The sequence below is a fragment of the Narcine bancroftii genome, chromosome 1 (genome assembly GCF_036971445.1).
Source record: "Narcine bancroftii isolate sNarBan1 chromosome 1, sNarBan1.hap1, whole genome shotgun sequence".
Lineage (NCBI taxonomy): Eukaryota > Metazoa > Chordata > Chondrichthyes > Torpediniformes > Narcinidae > Narcine > Narcine bancroftii.
This window is the reverse complement of record NC_091469.1, coordinates 261,412,074-261,429,385: the sequence shown is the minus strand read 5'-3', so window position 1 is coordinate 261,429,385 and position 17,312 is coordinate 261,412,074. Positions and strand designations below refer to the sequence as shown.

General features: G+C 41.7%; 1 protein-coding gene across 1 annotated transcript in view; it reads left to right on the top strand.

The window, feature by feature from the left end:
* cracr2b (calcium release activated channel regulator 2B) overlaps window positions 1-17,312 on the top strand; it is a 137,257-nt gene that overhangs the window by 95,067 nt on the left and 24,878 nt on the right. The window contains exons 9-12 of the mRNA XM_069896715.1: window positions 408-479; window positions 2,273-2,327; window positions 13,532-13,611; window positions 15,354-15,618. Of these exons, the coding sequence (XP_069752816.1) occupies window positions 408-479; window positions 2,273-2,327; window positions 13,532-13,611; window positions 15,354-15,618 (472 nt within the window). The remainder of the gene's footprint in view (window positions 1-407; window positions 480-2,272; window positions 2,328-13,531; window positions 13,612-15,353; window positions 15,619-17,312) is intronic.

Genomic DNA, 17,312 nt, shown 5'->3' with positions numbered 1-17,312 from the left:
CTCCTATGTGTAAATGGACTTCTCTGCACCAGTGCTTCTGAAATTTCGATAGTTGTCCCATTTGTTAGCAACTTGTACAGCATTGAGTGGGCATGCAGATGGAAAAAGACCCAGGTTCTACCTTTTATTTCCTGTACAGCCATCATGCTGGTAAAGAAGTTACCACAATGATGTGTGCCTGAAGTCAGGAGAGCAAATGTAAGGGGAATGGCTCCTATTAGTTGTTAAATTGTAGCTATTTCTATTGGTGAGTGAAACTACCAATAAAAGACTAATCCTGGTTTTACACTTCTAATGTCCGTCTTTGCTACGTAGCATGGCTCCAATGGCTTGTCTCAGTGGCCAAGATGAACCTCATCTGCCAAACACAATTCAATTTTGAAATGTAAGCCTTTGTTTCTAAACAGGGATGTTCTGCAAGTGTCAAAGAATATGCAAAAGGAGAGGGAAAGTCTGTTGAGACAGCTGGAGCTGCTCAGGTAATTATCGGAACTTATCAATTGGGAAACTATATTGTGGAAGTATTTTTTGTAAATAAAAGAACATTTAAAGGATAATTTTGGTAGAAAAATGCATTTGACAATATTGTACTTGCTTGCTAACTTTCAGGTATATTTTCACTATGTTCCTGATATGTCCTATCTTGTAATGAGGCAAAGGAGGCGGATTGGCCCTTCAGGTCCATGCTGACTCCCAGAAGTGCAATCTCACCTACTCCCCACCTCCATTTCCTTCATTTTCCTGTATCCCTGGAACATACAAAAAAAAATCATAAAATGCCAGATGCTTAAATATTAAATAAAACCAGAAAATTCCAAACTACCCAACATGCCAGGCAGCATTAGTCCAAAGTCCAGCAATTCATAAAACTTGTCACCTTTCATACATGCCCATCAATTCCCTTTGATTTCTTTTGTCATTAACCTACAGGGATGGGCAACCTTTTTTTTAAAAAAAAAACCTCACATTCCACCTTCAGCAATCCCTATGCCATTAGAGCTCTGTGATTGGTGAGGGATTGCTGAAGGTGGGATGTGAGTGGGAAGGGTAGGTTGAGAACCACTGCTCTAGACCCAACTGTTATTGAAATATTTTGCTTGAGAAAAATTGTCATTTGGCCCATTTCCTTTGGAGTTGTGAACCCGTGCACATAACGAGTCCATTAAAACAGTGGTTTTCAAACCTTTTTCTTCCCACTCACATACCACCTTAAGCAATCCTGTACTAATCACAGAGCACCTATGGCATAGGCTTTGGCCTTTAAGGTTTACAGTGAGTTTAAAAAAAAAAGGTTGCCCACCCTAACCTACACCAAAGGGATATTTACAGTGGTTAGTTAACCTATCAACTCGTCATTGGGAAGTGGGAGGAAACAGAGTATCTGGAGTAAACCCATGCTGTTGCAAAGAGAACTTGCACTCCACACATAGACTGCACCAGAGGCCAGGAGTGAACCTGGGTTATTGAAGTTATGATATACACTCTTAACCAATTTATTTATCAAAATAAAATAGCAGAGGAAAATACAATCCCTTCTGAGAACATAGGAAAATTAAAACAGAGGATCAAGAGAAGAGCTTTTGCAGCCTTCAATTTTCTTAGCTTTTCTGCCAAATTATGTGTTCGATAGCAAAAGACATTTCCATCACTGCTGGCCCCGTGGAGCCAAACACCCACAGTGCGGGGTATGGAAGCACTTACTTATATTAAAAAAAAACATACTTTATTCATAAAAGTTGGAAATGTATAATACAAATATGATTTCTTTTTCTGTTTAAAACAAAAAGAAAATGTCACTGATATTTTTACTGTGCCTTGAGGTGCCTGCAGTAAGTGGTCCAGGCCTGACGAGCTTATTTTTAATCTTTTCATTTTTACGGTGCAGCGTAGTAGAAGGCCCATCCAGCCCTATTGAAACATCTGCCGCCCATTTACACTCTGTTACCCTCCCAGCCCCGTATGTTTTGGGGTATAGGAAGGCAGGGATCGTTGGTGCCCAGTGGACTAATAGCTGAATGGAATGAATAACACCAAGTTCAAACAAGCACCTAACCGGTTAAATCACAAGAACCAGCTTCTGAGCTGCTCCGTGTAACAGTTCTGGGCCTGAAATGTGGATTCTTTTCCCCACAGTCACATCTCATCAGAACCAACTGTTGAGAATTCGTGAGTGTTTTAATCCAGCGGCAATCAGTTGGTGGGGATGGAGCTGTGCAGTTCAGTGCTAAATGGGTGTTGGCTGATTAAAGCTCCATCTTTATCTTTCACTCAGGGAGATGAACAAGAGGCTCAGAGATGAGAAGGACGCCAATGAAGCAAAGAAGCTGGTTAGTCTCAAAAAGTGGCTTGTGGTACCCAAGCATAGCAACTGCTGCTATTGTTGTTGCTGCTGTCACCAGTATATGAACCCATACACTCTTCCCTGGGGCCACTGTAAACCTTAAAGGCCAAAGCCTATATCTTGTCAAGAGAATCATTCTAATTGGGATGAAAGAGTGTGATGAATCAATGCCGATAGTTTTTAACGCTGCTGGCTATTTTATAAGTCCGGCACAAAAAAAGTCTGCTTCAACCCGAAGGAGTTCTTTCTCTGTGGAAAGAAGTGCCAGGTAACCCTCAAGGCAGCTTCATTTACACAAATGCAAGCAAAATATTTGCACTTGGTGGAAAGTTCAAGTTTGCTGTCCTATATATCAAAAAGATGCAGTGATTGAGGTTATTTTGTGAGCACGCCTGTCGTCGTTTCATTACAGGGTACAAGTGAGACAGTGCAAAAGTTAGGAAGTGCAGAGTCACAGTGGTGAGTCTCATTAGCTATTTCCTCATGTCTTAACAGGCGACTTAACCATAACAAATTGAATTTTCTCTGAGAAGCCACTTGCTCAATTGAATCATCTGATTTAATGTTACCTCTTTGAAATTTTTTGTGTGCACGGGCTTGTGGGCAGGCGGCATGTTATGTATTTTATGAAGGAACTCTAAATCTCCTCATTGCATCCAAGACGTGAAAATTTTGCAAGGTCTAGTTAGTTACCGTCATTCCCTTTTGCCGTGGTCTCCCTATATTTCAGCATACAGGCAGCTAATTGATAGCAAATTGAAGGGGGAAAATTGCTACCTGTTTGACACAAAGCATGGAAAATTTAATTTATAGATAACTATGTTTTATTAAACCAAGCATTAAAAAAAAGTAGGCTGCTGCAATGAGGAAGGATCTAATTATAGTGTTATTCAGAAAGGAATTGCTTCTGTGATTCATTCTTGCAGCACAACTTGAATAACAAAATGTCATCAAAATGCATTTGTTTCTCGAAAAAGTAAAGCCCCTGGATATTCCCTCGATGGCTCGCTTTGTTCAATCTGAAGATCTCCTAAACTTGAAAAATGGTTCCTTCTTCTGGAGCCTGAAAGTTTTCTTTCATTTTTCTCATGATAACACAGAGTCTGGAGGCTTGTGAGCTACGCCATGTCACGTCTGTGTTGATCATTTGATCTTTGAAATTAGTATGCATTTCAACAAATGGCATTTACAACAATATTTTGAATCCTTTTGTCAAGGGTCCACAATCTTTTAAGTTTTGTTATGAGCCCTGTAAACTGCAGACAATGCTGACTATTTCAAACTGTTTTAGTTCTGGATCAAAAGTAGCTGAAATGTTTGTAGATCAGCAGTAGTCCATCTGAATGGGGGAACAATCTTAAAGGTTGACTGACTTGAAGGGCAGAAATGTATACAGTACATATGATTACCCTAATGATGATCTCTGGAGAACATAGGATAATTTAACCCTTCAGTCCTCGATCTTGTGCAAACCTACATATTCTTACATAATTTTTTAAAAATATACTAAACCTTTCCTACCTTGTAACCCTCATTTTTCTTTCAACCAGGTGCCTGTCTAAAAGTCTCTTAAATGCCCCTAATTTTCCAGCCTCCACCACCACCCCTGGTGAGGCATTCCCACAACACTGTGTGTGTGTGTGTGTGTGTGTGTGTGTGTGTGTGTGTGTGTGTGTTTAAAATAAGACTTTCCTCTGATGTCTCCCCTAAACTTTCCTCCCTTCACTTTGTACTTGTGACGTCCTGTACGGTCTTTTATGTTTGCCTGCTGCTACCACAGCGCGTCACAAGTTATTCTGCTAAAAGTCTGTGCACACCAATTTCAGCTGTGGTGGCTCCCGAGTTACTGGCACAGGAGGAGCCGACTCAGGCTTATAGTCAGGTTTGCTGATTGACAGCCAGCCAGGTGGAGTCAGCCCCTGGGTGGTCTTCCTGCAGGTACAGAGATCGCCCCCTGCAGTAGGCTAGTGGTCGTATCACCACAATACTAATGCTCTCTGGTGCTACTCCTGCCCTGGGGGGGGGGGGGGGGGGGGGGGAATGTGCTGGCTGTCCACCTTACCAATGCCTCTTTAGAAACTTGTAGACCTCTATTAAGTCTCCTCTCATCCTTCTTCACTCCAAAGAGGAGAGTCGCACCTTGGCTCATAAAACGTATTTTCCAATTCAGGCAACAACCTGGTAAATCTCCTCTGCACCCTACAATGAAGTTACCAGAACTGAACACAATGCTCTTAAGTGTGGTTTCACCAGAGATTTGTAGAGTTGCAACATGACCTCTCAACTCTTGAACTCTGTCCCCCGATTAATGAAGCCCAGCATCCCATATGCCTTCTTAACTATCCTATCAACCCGTTTGACAACCTTGAGAGATGGATGGATTTGGACCTCAAGGTCCCTCTGTACCTCCACACTGTTAAGTACCTGACCATTATCCCTGTACTCAGCCTTCAAGTTTAACCTTCCAAAATACATCACCTCACATTTGTCTTGATTGAATTCCATCTGCCACTTTTCCACACAACTCTGTATCCTGTCTATACCCTTTTGTAACCTATGACAACCTTCTGCGCTATATCCACAACTCCTCCAATTTTTGTTTCATTCGTAAACTTACTGACCCATACTTCTGTTTCTTAATTTTTAAAAAATTTAGACCTACAGCACAGTAAAGGCCATTTCAGCCCACAAGTCCACGCCGCCCAATTTACACCCAATTTACCTACACCCCGGTCGGTATATTTTGAATGGGGGGAGGAAACCAGAGCCCCCGGGGAAAACCCACACAGACATGGGGAGAACATACAAATTCCTTGCAGACAGTATGGGATTTGAACCCTATTGTTGGCGCTGTCAAGGCGTTGCACTAACTGCTACACTAACCGTGTATAAAAATCACAAAGAGCAGGGGTCCCAGAACAGGTCACGAGGAGATTTGAATTGACAGTAAAACTGTCAATTGCGACTGTGTGACTTTGCAAAACTCGCAACAATTCCATCCCATCCATACAATTTCAGGTCTTGGCTGAAGTGATGGTGATAAATAGGTGGCTGCACTAGATCATTGTTGGTGTGGATAAAAACTGACGTCAGGTTCCCTGTTTTATATTTTAGTCTTTGCCTTAGGACTCAATGGAAATCGTGTTGCATTTATCTAAATTGAAAGTGTGGGCTGCTTTCAGTGCGGTGAGGTGATTGGGACCATGGACGTCACAGTGTAATTGCCATGTTGGGAGTGGGAATCTGTGCCTTGGGCAATAAGAGGGAAGGGAATGCTGGATAGAAGATTGAATTAGTATCACACTGGATAAACAACGATCTGTTGTAAACATGGGACTTAGCCAGACGGTTTTGAAATTCAGTGTTGCATTATAACCTTGTTATCTGTGGGTAGCCATTTACTGTTCCCCAACAGAGATTCAAAAGGACTAATTCTGAGGGAACAATATCATCCTGTATGTAACTTCTAGCCAATGGTGAATCACATTGGGAAGACGCTGATTCCATTTCCAGAAAAGCATAAAATGACCTGAAAATGGTTGTTGCACAAGAAGAGAGGAGTGGGCCATTCAGCCATCAAACATGCCTTGCCATTTAATATGATCTCAGTTGATCTAGTCCTGGTCTAATTTCTTCGGTGCCAATTCACCATTGCTTTAACTGCACAATCTTTCAATGTATCTTTGAACACTATCAATGGTCTACTTTCATAACTCTCTGGGGTAAAGATTCACCACCCTCTGTGAGAAGACATTTCATCACACTTTGGTTTTAAATGACTGCTGTCTTATCTTGAAACTCTGTCCCCTTGTTTGAGGCTCTACCACCAGTGAAACTATATCAATGCACACTTTTACACAGCCACTGAACAGTGGAAAATTTCTTCTCCAGTGGCAGTGTAAAAGCCATGGGATGGAATTTTTAATGCAAATTCCATCCTGTAATTTTTCCATTGGTACTCCTACACATTTTTACAGAGTGGCTGCAGCGTAAATTGACTGCAGGCCTAATGAATACGACGTTCCCCCTCCAACAAACTCCGCAGCTCAGGAAGGCTGTGTAAAAAGCGTCCTAAAATTAATCTGTGTAAATGACCACATCAGGACACACCGGAGTTAGTATGCTAACTTTTTTCAGAATAATTCCAAAGTTTCTGTGTTTTAAAAAAAAAGCCTAATGTTTACTCTGAGCAAGCCCACTTGTATGTTTGAATTAGATTTCATTCTTCTGAATTCCAAGAAAACAGACTCAATTTGTTTAGCCTCTGATCTCAAGAATTAACCAAATGAATTTTCCTTCAAGCTGTTTGCAGTTCTGTGGCTTTCCTTAGCTAAGGGGCCAACAATATGCACTGTCACCGAGTGTGGGCTCACCAATACCCCATTCAATCAAAATGAAACCAGTATGCAATAAAATGCCAAAATGTTGTTCACAGATTAGAAGGGCCGAGTGGCCTGTTTTCTATGCTATGGGTTCTTAACTACTCACTGCACTTGCCTGCTAACATTTAGGTGATTTTTGTGCATGGAAAGTCTGGCTGAGACATGTCCTGAGCACGGTGGTCAGCAAGGGGTGCAAATAATTTTAAGGTTATTAATGAATTATTTCTAGGAAGTTGAAAATACATTTTCCCCCACAGGGCAGTGGCAGATTGGAATCTTCTATAAGGCCAATAGAAATGAAAACACACATAACATTTTTTTAAAGTACATGGATGGGCTAAGATGAGGCAAGTTACTTTCTGCTTTGTAAATTTCTGATTCTGACCACATTACTCTTGGGTTGCTGGGAAGGAGTGGAGTTGATACAAAACTTGGACCTAATTCACTAATTCAGCCTCTCCAGGTCCCTGAGTTGGGGAAATCAAAATAGTCTAAAGACTATCTGAAGGGGGGGGGGAAAAAAACCTCTTAATTTTAAAGTTTCAATACCTTACTCTAAAATGATGTCCCTATTTTCATTTTTCCAGTCTAGGTGAAACGTTCTCACAGCATCCACACTTGAAGTACCTCTGAATCTTTCTATAGCCCTTTTCTCACGGGTATCCCAGTTAATTGGCTGTGCAGTGTCCCAGGATAGGAAGGCCTTTGTGCTGTTTCCATTGGCTACCTTTAACTGGAACATTGACTGCTTTTCCACTGACACAACTCATCTCCAGGGATCAGAGTCTGCATTTAACTGGAAACGGGTGATTTTCTGCTGTCCTTTATCCACTGGCTTAATTGGCACCCCAGCATCAGCAAACACCGGGGGATATGAGTAGGGGTGGAGGCTGTCAATCCCCGGCATGAAATGACGTCATTTGATGTCAGTGTGCTGACTGTTTTCTTTTTCCACTGGACCCTGTCTCTGTTAATTCCTGGGACAATGTGCCAGTGGAAAAGGGGCTTGGGCATCAGAATCCAAATGTCATTCAACATGGGTACAGACTATTCACCCCACCATGTAAATGCTGGCCATTGGACACCCATTTGTATTAATCCCTTCTTTTAAATCCAATGAATGGTACAGTGGTGCAGCTATTGGATTCAACCTGCTCTACCTCTTCTCACCTTACCTCTTTACCCCAGGAATCATTTTAATGAACTTTATCTGAGATCTGAAAAATCAAATAGAGAAATCAAAATTGTAAACAGCATTGCATGTGTGACCTCATCAATATCCTAGACATTTGCAGCACGATTTCCCCTTTTATACTCCACCCCATTTTCAGTTAAGACCAACATTTGCCTTTCTAGCTACAGGCAGTCCCTGGGTTAAAAGCGTCCGATTTACAAACCACTCGTACTTGTGAACTGACAAACTGGCCTGAAGTAGAATGCAGTCAACTTCCCATTTGAGCCTGGTTGAGTCAGCATTGCGAGAAAGTAGTATACTGCATATCACAAGCGCGGGAACGGATTTGATATTGAAATGTACGGTTTTGAACATCGCACCTGTACAGTACTGTATACTCTTTATTTCGTCTGGTTTACCAGTGACTCATGAACCAACAGTTTGGTGATTCTTTACTGCCTCCTTAGGTTAAAGGCAGCTAGAAATGAACTGATGTTTCTTTGCAGCTGATTCCATCTCCAAGTTTCACGTGGCAAAAATCCTAATACTGTACACCTGTACTGTATTTGTCCTGAACCAAATCTACCAGGGGAATAGCCCTGAAACTACTGTACTGTACACACATAATAACAGCATAGCCATGCTTCCAATGTGTAAATCCGATGCAAGTTCTGGTGATTTTTTTCCCCCCCTGTCCAGCAGCAGAAATAAACCCTGACTCTCAGCACCAGATCCATCCTCTCCAATAGTAGCCGTCTCTCCATCATTATCTCCTACATCATCCAATTATGTACTGTATTATTATGTTTAAGATATAGTGTATTTGGAAGTGATTCTTAAGTGTTTTACATGCATAGAAAGATAAAATATATTCTATATATGCTATATGCTAAGAGAAACATTTGACTAACTGATGCTAAATAAGGACTTGTTCCGATTTAAATACAAATTTGAGTTAGACAGACCAAGGTCACGGAACTCATTTTTAGCCCGGGGACTGCCTGTACTTGTTAACTTTCAAAATTTCATGTATAAGAATACTCCACTTCCTCTCTACAATAATGTCCTGTAGCGTCCCTCCATTTAAACAATGTTCTGGTTTTCTATTCTTCTTACCGATGTGGAAAACTTCATACTTCTCCACATTATACTTTGCCAAACATTTTCCCCCTCAGTTATCTTTTCAGACTTTACCAATCCTACCCACATCTTGATTGTCCACTTTATAGAGCCATGGAGACATTCTGCATGAAAATGGGCCCTTCAGCCCATCAATTCCATGCTGAAATTGCAATAATGCTTCCTTAATTCTGTTTTTTTTCTCCCCACACTCCCATCAACCGATACCTCCAAGATTTTACCACCCACCCACACACCAGGGACAATATACAGAGACTATTTAACCCAGCCATTCTCACCAGGGGCCGTATGCGCTTCCACTCCCAGGAGCCACAGCACATAAGTGGTGCCACAGACTGAAATCATCTTTTTTTTTTGTAATTGGTAGAAGTAAGGAAGAAACCAATTAAACTTGACTGCTTCAGAGTGAAGGGAGCCCATAAACTTTGAGCAGAGTCCTAAGGGGGCCATAGCCAAACAAAGGTGGAGAAAGTCAGATTTAACCTACCAACCTGCATGTCTTTTGGATGTGAGAGGAAATTGAAGCACCAGGGAGAAAGCCACATGATCTCAGGGAGATGAGCAGCACCTGTGTTCAGGATTGAACCTAGTCTCTGATGCTGTGAGGCTGCAGTTCTCTCTGCTGTGCCATTGAACTATGATTGTGTGGTAGGCAAATGTGGTCACTAGTCCCTACATTTAAACCCCTTTAGGGCTCTGCTCAGAGTTTATGGGCCCCCTTCCCTGTGAAGCAGTTAATTTTAGTTAGTTTCTTCTGTACATCTCTCCTATTGACTACAGAAAAAAAGGGTATGTTTAGCGTGACAGTTAGTGCAATGCTACCAATTGGGACCAAGGGTTCAAATCCCACACTGTCTGCAAGGAATTTGTATGTTCTCCCCGTGTCTGAGTGGGGTGCTTCAGTTTCCTCCAACCCTTCAAAATGTACCAAGGGTTGTAGGTCAATTGGGTGGCACGGAATGGTGGGCCAAAATGGACTGTTACCATGCTGTACATCTAAATTTAAATAAACATTTGTGATCCCATCACAAACCCTGTGAAACTCCATTAATTAGAGCTTGCTAAATTGATAATAATTGTTCCAGTGCCATGAACTCTTAACTTGATATAGGCACCACACAGGTACTTTGAAATACTACGGCCAAGTGTTGTGAGGTAATTAATTCTTCAGTCGAACATGATGTAAATAACTATAAATTAACCTCAGCAAATAACCTCTACACAAGCTAAGAGGTTAGAAATTTCCAAACAACAAATTTAAGCCTTTGTGGCTTATCTTTCAATTGATTAAAATGCCAAATCATTTTAAAGGTCATGTGAAAAATTTAATGAAGGGTTTGTAAAATTATGTGTAAAAACTATTTGAGGTTAACCCATAGTAAGCTGATCTTTTGATAATAAAGATATTTGACATGATCAAACTTTGTCATATTTGTTTTAATTTGTCCAGTGTATGGCGCATTTTCCATGTGGTACTGTTAAATTCTGGTCTCTTTCCAAAAGCATGCTGTTACCAGGGACAAATGCTTTATAGAAGCTTCTGCTAATTTTGATAAAGGAGTCTAGCAATTGAATAATATGTAATCCGAATTAAATTAAAGATTGCAATATGTTTAAACATGGAGCAATTTTCTGAATTGGTTCATGGCTTTGTTTTCTTGCTATTTAAACTAACATTGTTATTAATTCTACAAAACTCATTGGAAAATTTCTAAATCCTGCTTTCAACAGAAAAAGGTTTTCTATAGGTTGTACAGACTAGGAATGCCAACTCTTCTGCATCATGGATACTTGGGAAAGTTCAGTCGACAGGGAATGTAAATAAAATTCAGAATATTGCCATGTAAAATAAGAGATTTTACTAACCGTCATCTACCAGATGCTGCAAGGGCACTTCATTTTCAACCCAAGTGTCTGCAACATCTTGAGAAGTGAGATCCAGATTAAGTGTATGAAATGGTCATTGATTCCTTCGGATGCATATTCAATTTGGATGGATTGACAAATAAAACTGATGCAGAATAAACTTCACCCCCGTGGGGCTTCAGTATCAATCACACACAAAAAGAAACTGGTACTTGCCGATACCCAGGATTCAAACTCGCTGTCCATCATGATTGCTTTCTGCAGATTTTTCAACAGCATTTTGGAATTTTGTATTTTTTTCAAACATCTTGCCCTCTGCTGCCCTTTTGTTTAATACACAAAATTACTGAAGAATCTTAGCATGTCACACAGCGTTCTTTATGGTAAAGATACATAACTGACGTTTTGGGCCTGAGCCCTTCACTAAGGGATGAGCAAAAAGCAGGCAGGTGTCTCCATAAAATATTGGAGCAAGCCCACAGGTGTTGGGAGGGCAGAAGAGAGAGTGGGAGGGGGAAATAGCTCTCTGATTGGGGAAGGAAGGGGTGGGGAGCTGGAGGAATGGAAACACAGGGATTGGGAGACTGGGAAGGGGCCTATTGGAAACCAGAGAAGTCTATGTTAATGCCAGCTGGTTGGAGAGTGCCCAGATGGAATATTAGGTGCTGTTCCTCCATTTTGCGAGTGGCCTTGGTTTTGCATTGCACATGGCTATGGACAAGCACATCGATGTGGGAGTAGAGTGCAGAATTGAAATGGTGAGGCCACTGGGAAGTCCCAGCTATTCCAACAGACAGAGCAAATGTGCTCAGCAAAACAATCTCGCATCCAGTCTCTCAATGCAGAAGAGGCCACAACATGAGCACTGGATGCAGATTCACTTGGAAGGACTCCTTGGGTCCCTGAATGGTAGAGAGAAGGAGTTGTGGGCGCGTGTAGCACTTCCTTCAGTCACAGGGGTAGGTACCAAGGGGCCAGTTAGTGGGAAGTAGACGAAGGAGTCATGGTGGGAGTGGTCCCTCTGAAAGCTGAAAAGAGGAGGAAAGGGAAGGTATGTCTGGCGGTGGGAATTGCAGAGGATAATATGTTGGATGTGAAGGCTAGTGGAGTGGTAGATGAGGGTGGAGGGGGCCAGGCCAGATATATGGGAAAGAGAAGAGGCGTGGGTATGGGCTGAGTTGATGGTGAGAGAAGGGAAGCCAAGTTTCTTGAAGAAGGAGGACATATCAGATGATCTGGAATGAAAGACCTCTTCCTGGGACCAGATGGGATGAAGACAGAATAATTGAGAGGAAGGAGTAGAATTCTTATAGGGACCAGAGTCTGAAGAAGTATAGTCAAGGTAATCGTGGACGTTGGTGGATCTGTGGAGTGTTAGTGTCCTGAGATGGAGGCAGAGAGATTGAGAAAGGGGAGAGTGTTGCTGGAGAAGGACCAAGTGAATTTGAGGTCAGGATGAAAGTTAGCAGCAAAGTGGATAAAGCTGACAAGCTCGTCATGGGTCTATGTAGTCCTGCCATTATATCCAGAATTGTCAGTTATCTGCCTGCCTTTTGCTGATATCTTGGTGAAGGGCTCGGGCCCAAAACATTGATTATGTATCTTTACCATGAAGAACCCGACGCGACCTGCCGAGTTTCTCCAGCGCTTCATTAAACTACAATCACAGCACGTGCAGTCTTTGATTGTTGTAATCTCCTCCTTTCTGGTCAGAATCACACATTACAATCTGCACACTCCTGCAGACAGATGTCATTTGGTGAACCTACTGCAAAGTTAGCTTTTTTGTTAGAACAATCTCCGCACTATTCAGAGCGATGATTGACCCAAATAGGCTGGATTTACTGACCCAATAATTCACCAGTCATATCTTGTCCTGGCAATGAACCTTTATACAGGCAGGTCGCCATGACTTTCTCAAGTCCAGGAGCTCTCTGTTTTTCAGTGACAGAGATATTTTACAATGTGGGGTTTTTCTAGAGCAAATCTTCACTATTAACGTGATCTGTGTAAAGACAAAAGTAATCTCAGCCCACAATGCAAACTATTTTTATTAATATTTATTTCTTCCCCTTCCTTAGCTTTGTCCTGCCAAATTTTGATTTGATGTCTTCATCAACTCAGTAAAAATGCAGTGCTTTCACATATTGCGGCGCAGAGGCGGACTAAAAATTGTCCTTTGCAATGTTTCCATCGATTGGAAATGTAACTGTTTGAAGATGAATTGGGTTGCCACATGTACCAGCAAGCTGAGGAAATTTCTCACGCATACTCCTTTCACAGTTTCATGGAAGAGTAGTTCAGCTTCACGATGACTAGCGACCATATGTCATCTCCGCCACACCATGAACCGTTCTAACAGGAATTATTTAGTCATATTTCCGGGCTGACAGGATCTTTTCTGTGCTTTTTAAATGATGGAACATTACCTATTGGCCAAAAAAATTCTTGCAATAAACTATATGTTAAAGTATTTAAACATTTCACAGATAGAAGGTTTGGGTTACTGAGATTGTTGGGTCTGTTTGCCTTGTAAATGGGTTGTTGACTGTAGGGAATGTTTAATTTTTTTTTTGCCTCCATTGCAGGTTTACCTGAATTAACTGTTGTGACCATTTTGATTTTCAGAGATCCCCCAGGAAAAAACCTCTATTGAAGAGAGGTTCAGTGATAGGGAATTACCTGGTGGAAGACAAACCAGTCAAACGGTTAGACCCATGCCACTGCAATTTAAGTGCATGCAATGTATTGTGAGCTCTTCTTTTAATGCAGACACTTTGCTGCTCATTTATCCATGGGACTGAATGAGGTGTATGTGTCGTGATCCACGTAGAAGCTTGCTGCTTCTTCAAGGCTTCCTGTTTACAAATTGTGCAGAACAAGATGTGGACATTGTAAAATATTTCACGTGCACATTCCACATTTTACAAGAGAGAAACAATGTTCACCCAGTCTCTTGCCTTTGCAAGTGTGCAGATACAGATTCACAAATATCCAGGCAAAGAGCTCCAGAATAGCGCTATTGCACAGAAATGCACAAGGAAGGAAATCTGAGACTATGGCTTTAGTTTGTTCCTGGCTGGTTGCTCGAGGCTAGTTCTTGGCATAAACTTGACAGTAAATTGGGAAGTGATATGGCACCACAAGACCCTTTAGTGCAGGAATAAGCCAGTATGAGATTCAGCACCTTCCTTGGATGCTTTTGCCACTGCTCGGCAATAATATCCAGAATTGTCAGCCTTGTTGAAATAGATTTGATGGTCTTGGACACTGCCTCTGAAGTTTCATTTAACACCCTTGCAAATGACAGATTCTTTCATGTGAACGACTGCGAGATACCTCACTCTGATTTATAAACTGAATCAGAACTTGCTTTAGTCTCCTCTCTCACAATTACGGGATGGATTTTCTAGATCAATTGCTTTTGATTTCAGAATGGTCTGATTTAAAGAAATCTTAATTTTAACAAAAATTCATCAGCTCCAAAATTCTGGCGATGGAATTTTGATCTCTGAGCGCAAGGCATCATGCCATATTTAAAATAAATGGGACTTCCTCTTACCAATCACAGTATAACAAAAAAAAAATTCAGGGGATTACATAGACACTAGAAACCTGAAGTTAATTTTGGTCTGCAACGGAAATTTCCTTTTAAGATATTTGCAATACTTGACGGAGTAACTGAGAGTTAATGTTGGAAATCTGAATCAAAAACAAAAAAAAAATGCATGAAATATTCAACAGCTGTGGGGGGAGAGATAGATAACATCAGATCGAAGACCTTTTATCTGAGGCCAGAGTTAAACTAGATAGCATTTAGTGCATTACACAAATGTGCTGGAGAAACTCAGCAGGTCATGCAGTATCCCAAGGAAGTAAAGGGTAACCATGGTTTCGGGCCTGGGCCTTTCATTATGATGACTATTCCTGGTGAAAGGCCCAGACCCAAAACCTTGGTTACCCTTTACTTCCTTGGGATGCTGCATGACCTGCTCCAGCACATTTGTTATTGTGACTTCCCGAGACACCATTGTTGTTGTCTTCATTAAGCAATGAACACAGATATCCTTCTCCTTCATCTTCCTCTCCCGAGAGCTGTACAGGGAGTCCAGCTACCCCACGGCCTGCAGCCTCATCTGGCAACAGTTCCCTGTTGAAAATGCTGAGTTGTTCAATTATGGGGCTTTTTTTAAAACCCAATATGCCCACTGGGAACTTTGATGGAACCGAATACGATATGAGAGTTACACCCAGTCAATTTTTGCTTTTCATTTAATTTAGGGAAGGACGATGTTTGTTTTTCTGACAAGTGAATGAATTAGGTTAAAATTATCCATTTTTGTATGTGGCTTTAATTTCATGCAATTACTTTGGATAAGCTGATGGGCAAAATTGGTTTTGATTTTTCTGTGTTCGTTTTTGTATCTGTGACAAATGGATTTTTGCACAGGCAACTTGTTACTTCAGACCTGTCTCTCAACGCCACGGAGGTGACATCAGACCTCAGCAAGAAGAACTATAAATATGTATCAAAAGGGATGGGTGTACCACAAGCTGACGATGAAGAGCTGTGCAGTCCAATGTCATCGGAAGATGATAGACTGCCAGATGAGGCTGCAAGCCGTGGGGTAGCTGGACTCCCTGTGCAGCTCTCGGGAGAGGAAGATGAAGCTCCACTGTCACCCAGAGGCCAGCCAATTGGCACTGAAACAACGGTGAGTATGACCAGCTGCAACTACAGGTTGATCACTCTTCCTCAGGTTTTAAACTATTGAGCATTGGATCCTTGCGACAGTAGTTCAACCTGTTTGATCTGCTTGATCGTAGTGTCACTGTAGCTCAGAAAAGGTCCAATCAGCCCATCATGTTCTGCTAATCCTCTGCTCAGATTATTCAGCCAGTCTCACATTTCAGCTCCTTCCACACAACGCTCCTATCAAAAATTCTTTTGGAAGTGGCAGTTTAAGCTACCAATCGGGCAGGGATTTCCAGAAAGATTTTTCTCTTTGTTCTTTTTCACTCACTCACTCATTCTTTCTTTCTCCACTTGCACAACTGGAAACAATTGATCTTTATTCATTTGTTCAGCATCTTTATGGTTTTAACACCATTATCACATTACCTCTGAATCTTCCTTACAGTTTTCAGTCCATCCACAAAACTGAAATCTCCCATCCCCAGGATTATTGTAGTATCCTTTCTCTGTTCCCTCTCTTAAGCCTCAGTATCCCTCCTATGGGAAAGCAACCTAAATATTACCTTATGACATAGTAAGAGGCCATTCAAGTCTCAAGTTCTATCCCAGCTCACAGATCAATATCATTGCCCACTAATTTTTCTGAAACCTATTCTCCCGACACTCCATCCACCTACACTGTGGACAATTTACAGTGACCAATTAACCTGTGAAGCTGCACATCTTTGATGTGCGAAAGGAAACTGGAAGACCCAAAGAATGCAGCCAAGGTCAAGCAGAGGTCAGGATTGAGCCCTGGTCTCAGGTCCCAAACGGATGCAATTCTCTGGTTTTACTTGAACCAGGATTTTATGCAGCAGGCACGGTTCGTGCAATGCTGTTACAGCACCAGAGGTCGGGACCGGGGTTTCGAATCCCGCGCCGCCTGTCAAGAGATTTTACGTTCTACCTGTACCTGCGTGGGTTTCCCCTGGGGGCTTCGGTTTCCTCCCACCCTTCAAAATGTACAGGGGGTTGTAGGTCAATTGGGTGTGATTGGGCATGATTGGGTGGCACAGGCTCGTGCAAACTCTTTGTTTATCCTTCTATAAATCCCACATCACAAATGATGGTTACATATTTTTTTTCATTCTTACCTGCCAAATTTTAAAATTTATGCACCAGATCTTTTGTTCTTGAATTCTCTTTGAACGGCACCCATCATATTACCCTTCCTCATTCTTCTGCCAAAACGCTTCACTTCACTCTCTGCATGAAATTTCATCAGCCCATTGTAAGGTAAAACATCATGAGATGGGAATGTGTAAGGAGTTACCCTGTACAGGGCTGTAACAAGAAGGGGAGGTGTCCTTGTACTCCTGTTAGGTAAAACATCATGAGATGGGAATGTGCAGGGCTGTAACAAGATGTGAATGCATCCTTGTACTTACAAGATAAGAGAGACATTGATGGATTGAGAGGCAGGAAGCTAGCAGGGAAAGGATAGCAACAGTTTTAGTCATTGGACAAGTAATGATATGATGATGTTCTAAGCACATATCCAAGGGTATAAAAAATCACCATTTTGCTGATAACGGCAGAATGCATTCTCCGACTAACATGGTTAGTCGCAAGTGTTACAATCCGGTAATAAAGAACAAAGAACCCTGATTGCGACTCAGCCTGGTGTTTGTCACACTCATTCATGAACAAAGCAGACCTAACACCATTCTA